This window comes from Peromyscus leucopus, chromosome 17 (genome assembly GCF_004664715.2).
Source record: "Peromyscus leucopus breed LL Stock chromosome 17, UCI_PerLeu_2.1, whole genome shotgun sequence".
Lineage (NCBI taxonomy): Eukaryota > Metazoa > Chordata > Mammalia > Rodentia > Cricetidae > Peromyscus > Peromyscus leucopus.
In genome coordinates this window covers 2,574,733-2,581,001 of record NC_051077.1, presented here as the reverse complement: position 1 = coordinate 2,581,001, position 6,269 = coordinate 2,574,733, and the positions used below count along the sequence as shown (strand labels likewise).

Below are 6,269 nucleotides of genomic sequence, written 5' to 3'. Positions count from 1 at the left end.
GGCTCTGAATAGGGTGTGTCCGTGAGGACAGGAAACAGTGTCACACCAAGGCTGCCCTCATTCGGGCCATGTAGGATTTGTGGGTGCTGGCCTCCTGGGAAGTCTGAGAGGGTGTGTCCAGAATGTGTCGCTGCGGGGAGCACTGTGGGGGTCGTTCATGGCACAAGGCACCGAATACGCAGGCGGGCGTGTGCACACTCACGTGTGCATGCACACATATATGGGGCGTGTGTCCAGCCAGACTGAGAGAAGCCTCCTTGGGGCAGTGGCAGGACAGGGTGGGGTGCCACGGGGAGAGTCTTTTAGCCCTGAAAGAGGGAGGGTTGGGAGCACCATGAGAAGGGTCCTCCCAGCAAGAGGTCGTGAGCACTTCAGTGAGAGCCAGGAGCAGCATGCCTCCCATCCCCACCCTGCCCCACAGATGGATTTATCCCTGTGGGGGCTGTTTCCAGTGCAGGTCACTGGAGAAACCCGAACTCCAGAACATGGAGAACTTGAAGTTTAAGAGGGTGAGGGTAACCGGGACCCAGCACCCATCCACCCACCCCAGGCAGCAGTCTTCTTTAGAGAGGCTGGTCCTCCCAGGGCTCACGAAAGATACCTGTGCATTCCACAGGTACTGGTGGGAACCTGGGACCGCCGGTGTGGCCTGTCGTCATGGTGGGGAAACTTCCGGTCACTCGGCATCCAGAGAGCGATGAACGCTGGTGTTTAGTCCACCGCCTTCTATTCAGTCCAGGCCTCCACCCCGTGGGATGGCGCCACCCACATTTCGAGTGACTCTTGCTTCTTTAGTGCAGGCTTTTCTGGAAACCCCCCTCAGAGACATATCCAGAGATGTGTTTCCATGGTGACTCTCTATCCAGTCAAGCTGACGAAGATTAACCATCACAACCGTGAAGACGTGGAAAACCACCCAGACCTGTAATCATCAGTGATGCTCAGCAGACCCGGCAAAGCTGGTGCCCGTACAGCCTGGACGCTTGATTTGCAAAGGAATTGCTATGAGCACATGCGGTGAGGGAGTGTGGGCATCCAAGCATTGTGAGTGAGGCTTGACCGGCAGGGAGAGCTGGCGCTTAGCCTTGGAAACGCGATTGCATCTGCGTGTCGTTGGGGAGAAGCCTTAATTAGTAAATGCACACATGCTGATGGTCTGGACTTACAGTGCTTTGGGTTTATGATACACATCCAGCGAGAACTGTACCTTGAGTTTTGATATTTTTCCTGGACGGTAATACACAGTACACCTCTCTAGGGACACGGGGACCATGGGACCCTGATATAAAAGCCTTCCGTGCTGTGCCCTGTGCCGCTCGGCTGTGCTGTGCAGGAGGCAGCCGATCATCCCCTGGTTAAGAATGGTTTGCGAGATGGAACATGTCGTAAGTAAATCACAGGGTGTCTGTACTCTGCTTTGTAGCTCAATTCTCAGCCAGTTGTCTTTAAAAAACAGCCAGTTAAGCCGGGCGGTGGTGGCGCTCGCCTTTAATCCCAGCACTCTGGAGGCAGAGGCAGGCGGATCTCTGTGAGTTGGAGGCCAGCCTGGTCTACAGAGCGAGATCCAGGACAGCCAAAACGTTTACACAGAGAAAGCCTGTCTCAAAAACCCAAAAAGAGCCCGTAAAATCCGTTCACAGATTTTAGACTAATGACACACGACACTGTCATTTTTGATCTACGGTGCCTGGCAATCACTTGTTTTGCACCAGAGCAGGAGAGGAACTCACCCTCTGCTTCCTCGTGGCACCCACCATCATTCCTGGGGGATGTGGGTAGTTATTGACAAATTCCCAGCAAACCGAGTGATGCCAGGTCCTCCACTGCCCTGAACTGCCATTTCCCATCCTGTTCAGTCCTCCCCATCCGGTCAGCTCGACCTGCAGCAGCAGCAGCAGCAGCAGCAGCAGCACAGATGAGGGTCTCCTTCCCTTCTTCCCCTGGGCACACCGAGTGAGCCCTACAGCACATCTGGCCGGCATTCCAGCCATCACAGTCTCAGGATGCTTCAGGATGATGCCTGCTCTACAAGGAGTGTGTGGCAGAGCAATGGGGAATGAAAACCTGGCCTGTGGGCAAATCTACAAGACTATGGAACTGCATGGACCAATAATTCTTTGGTATTTAAAATATATGCATTGCTGAAATGTGAGAAAATGATGCAAAACAATGATTAGCGGGAGTTAAGCGTTCTGTTTGCACATATCCTTCATTACGTTGTTAATTATATATTTTATCAGTATTTTTGAAGGTTGTGTTAGATTATAGTGAATCGGGGATGCACATTATATTCTCTCACACAACCTTCAAAATAATGATAAAATATATAATTAACAATGTAATGAAGGGAAATGGAATAAAAACGCTTGCCTCATCCAAGTGAGATGAATGAAGGGAACATTCAGGTGTGTGACACAAATGACTAGCAGTTAAAACAAACTCATCCGGAATGGGCTCACGTTAAATATGAAGGGTCTGGGCAGACCTGCCTCAAGCCAAAGGGTCCTATACATCACCTAAAAACACACACCTTGAATATGCTACAGAGAAGATGGTGACAGATAGGAAACATTAGAGGAGAGAGAGAGAGAGAGAGAGAGAGAGAGAGAGAGAGAGAGAGAGAGAGAGAAGATGGTTTACACTCCATGCAGGACAGATGAAACCCACAGAGAGAGGAGGGGCAGTATGCAGGCTGAAATCCACCCGGGAGATAACCACGCTGGTCACTGCAAGACTTGACAATTGGCAGAACTAAGGGGGGGAACTTCTCTGTGAACTTTGACAGACCTCTATTGGTGACAGGCAGACAGACAAGCAATCAGTGCTTAACTATGTGATTAATAAACTACGCGATTGACTCGGTACTCACCTTTCATGCTCCAGGTGGGAAAGTCTGCTCTAAGTGTCCATGAAGTTCATTTTTAAAAACAAACCTGCCATCGTATTTTTTAGCATCTCCCCCAGACCGTGGTTTGTGGCGAGAGGTCTCTCCAGCGGCAGTTCATAATCTAGGGTGCAGTGCCCACGTGCCCACCATGTCTGTATGACTGTGTGACACTCCCACCCCGAGGGAGTGCTGTCCAGTCAGGTCTGGGGCCAGCGAAGGCTTTTCACCCCTCAGGGGCACATTTTACACTGACTACCCGCAGCCAGCTCGTCCCTTTCATTTTGCTAGCTGATACCAATACCTTTGCTTTTGCTCATGGATTCAGTTTTTAACTATATGTGAATGTCCCCAAGAGAAGCGGCTATGCGTCTCCACAGCGCTCAGAGGATGCCTGAGAATATCCAAGTCTTAATGGCACTGAGATGCGACATTTTGCACTGGTTTGGGCGTCTTTGTGGAGAGGAGATGGATGAAGTGGAAGGACGTTCTCCCCTTGAAGATAGCTATAATACAGGACCTGGTGTGATTAGAGCGCAGGATGTGGAAAGGGAGAAGACAGTCTGTGGTATCTTATAAACAAGGCAGAACCCTGCAAAACCTGTACCCTTTAACACCCAAATAACTCAACTTAGGGTTACATGGAAAAAACAATTTTCTTTTATGAATGGATAACAAAGAGTGTGTGTGTTCCTAAGGACAGGTGGTATGGATGGAGCTCACCAGTGGCTCCATGCCTTTCTAACGAGCTCAGGAGCACCTGCGCCGTGCTGTTCTCCTGGGCGTGGTCCTCTCCTCCTCCTCCTAGAAGATGCTCTCTGTGTGGAGAGAGGAGAAGTCCCTGAGAAGTTTGTGCGTGCCTGTCTTTCCCGATGCTCCACACCCCGTGGCTCCTGGGCAAGGTTGAGAACAAACATCCAAGCTTTCCGTGTATGCAGGAAAGAAAAATTCTGGACAGGCAGGGTCTCTACTTGCAGCATAGAAACTTTACACTCTTCTAGGGGTCACTATGAGGCTCTCAGGGATGTACAGTGACCAGATGGCCACCCTCCCTGCATGCCACTCAGCTATCCTTGGCCAGTAGCCAGACTGAGGGGCCCCATTGGTTATGGGCCCCTACGCTGGAAGGAAGCACCTTTTGGACAGAAACCTGTGACTTTGGGGTCCTGTGGTACCCTTTGTCAAGGATGATGTTTATGGAGCTGGAGGAAGGCTTGTGGAGAGCTTTGAAGGTTGTGGTAGAAATGGCTGGTGGAGACATCAAGTCCCTCCAAGGCTGTTGCAAAGTCCAAATGAGCCCCAGAGACACTGGCATAAGGGACGGGGGCCCCACAGACCCCATGGTCACTGACCAAGGCCAAGAGAGTCTCTTGGTTTGTGAAGTTGGTAAATTGGTTCCTGGATATCTACCAACCCTCATCACCTCCCTCTGGCTGTTACCAGATGTGGCCCTCCCCTAGGAACAAGCAGATGGGTCCTGAGAGCTACCCTGGAGCCAGGCTCTTGGCTCATGCCTTGCAACATCACTGAACTCCAATCTTGACACCCAGGAGGAGGCTGAAGTTGCACCACATTGAGTACCCAGAGCTTCAGCTCAGGGCTTGGCCCACTGGCCGAGATCTACTTGAGGTCCTCATCCTGGCCAGGCTGGGATTCAAACCCAGGCTGGGCCGACTTCAGAGCCTGTGTTCTTACTGAGACGTCACTCCCAGGATCTAGTCAGTTCCTCTCAGTCCACACGGGAAATGCGAAAGAGGCAGGGCCGCAGGGGTGAGGTGAGAGGAGGCTCTGCCAGGGTGAGAGGTGGAAGAACTTAGTCTCCAAGGGAGGTCTTCTCCCCAAGTGAGGAGAAGGTCCAACAAATGTCCTGGTCATGAGTGGGACAGGCCTTCATGCATGGTGGTTGGGACCATGGTATGGGTGACAATCACTTTGAGGTCCTACCTGTTTCTGGGAACACTTCCGATTTGGTTGAGGAGGGAGTCCTTCAATGATTTGGCCTAGGACCCCTTAATTTGGACTTGTCCCGTCAAATACCCCTGCAAAGCACCAGCTTACCCAAGAGCTGCTAAGAAGAGCCTCTGTGGCAAGTGGCATTCTTACCTCACCCCAGTCCAGCAGGGAACCTGCATATTAGGACCACTTGCCTGTTAGATCCAGGCCACCTTCAGGTCTTCCTATGTTTTGAAGGATTCTGTCCAGAACAGACACTTTCCCAAAATTATCACTGCTTGAACTCTTCCTTTCTGTGGGAAAAAATATATATGCCATGATAAAGCAGCACAGTGGGACTTTTTCTCAACTTCAGAAACAACTCAGGCTGAGGATTCAGCTCGCTGGTAGAGCCCTGGCCTAGCATCAGTGAAGCTCTAGATTTGATCTGTAGCAACACAAAACAACAACAATTTTAAAAAAAAATCCAACCTCTGCAAGGTAGGAACTGACTCCTCGATGTCACCTTGGACCTCCACACTCTGGGCTATACGTGGGGCTGGCCTTGAACTCCTGAGCTCAAGAGACCCTCTGCCTTCAGCTTACCAAGTGGCCAAGGGTGTGCCAGGCCACCACCACACTCAATTGTTCACAATATATTAGCTTCTTTTTTTATTAGACGGGGTCTCTTTTACCGCCCATGCGTGCGCACACGCTGTCCAGTGTCTTCCTAAACCCTTCCCTGTCTCCTTTTTAGGGACATGTATGTGTCTGAGGGACGACTAGAAGAGGGCATCAGATCCCTTGGTGCCACAGTTCTAGGTGGTTGGAAGCTGCCATGTGGGAGCTAGGAACTGAACTCAGTTCTCTGCAGGAGCAGCCAGTGCTCTTAACCACGAGTGTATGTATGCGTCACAGAGCGTGTGTGTCGGTCAGAGGAGAGATCATGAAAGCGGACTCTCTCCTTCCGCTGTGTCAGTTCCTGGGAGGGAACTGAAGCCATCCGACTTGGGAGCCGCACTTTAACTTGCTGATCCACCTGCTCAGCTCAGCAACTTTTGATTTTTTTTCTCCCGCCTCCCAAGGGCTGGGAGGACGATGGTCTTAGATAATATATCCCATTCCAATGTGTCCAACTTACGTGCCACAGGCCACAGCCAACTACAAGAATGAATGTGGAACAACATAAAATAGTAACTTATTAAAACAATGTGGGTTTTTTTCCAAAAAAAAAAAATCCAACCTCTAAGACCCTGTGAGAAGAATGAGAAAAGCACAGTGGCCAAAGAGTGTGGACACTGACTCTATAATCCACAGTGTGGCCTCCTGGAAACAGGGTCTTTGCAGATATAATAGGTTAGAATGAGGCTGTTGAGGAAAAGGTTGGCCCTACGCTAATGTGACCATGTCCTCATAAAAACGGAAAATCTGGACACATAGATACCCATGGAGA

At 50.6% G+C, this 6,269-nt stretch overlaps 1 protein-coding gene across 1 annotated transcript in view; it reads right to left on the bottom strand.

Moving 5' to 3' along the window:
* Nucleotides 1-3,521: 3,521 nt before the first annotated feature.
* The window catches only part of Spaca7 (sperm acrosome associated 7), a 30,125-nt gene continuing 27,377 nt past the window's right edge, over nucleotides 3,522-6,269 (bottom strand). The window contains exons 6-7 of the mRNA XM_028881213.2: nucleotides 5,032-5,130; nucleotides 3,522-3,702 (exon numbers count right to left, since the gene is read on the bottom strand). Of these exons, the coding sequence (XP_028737046.1) occupies nucleotides 3,689-3,702; nucleotides 5,032-5,130 (113 nt within the window). The 3' untranslated portion in view covers nucleotides 3,522-3,688. The remainder of the gene's footprint in view (nucleotides 3,703-5,031; nucleotides 5,131-6,269) is intronic.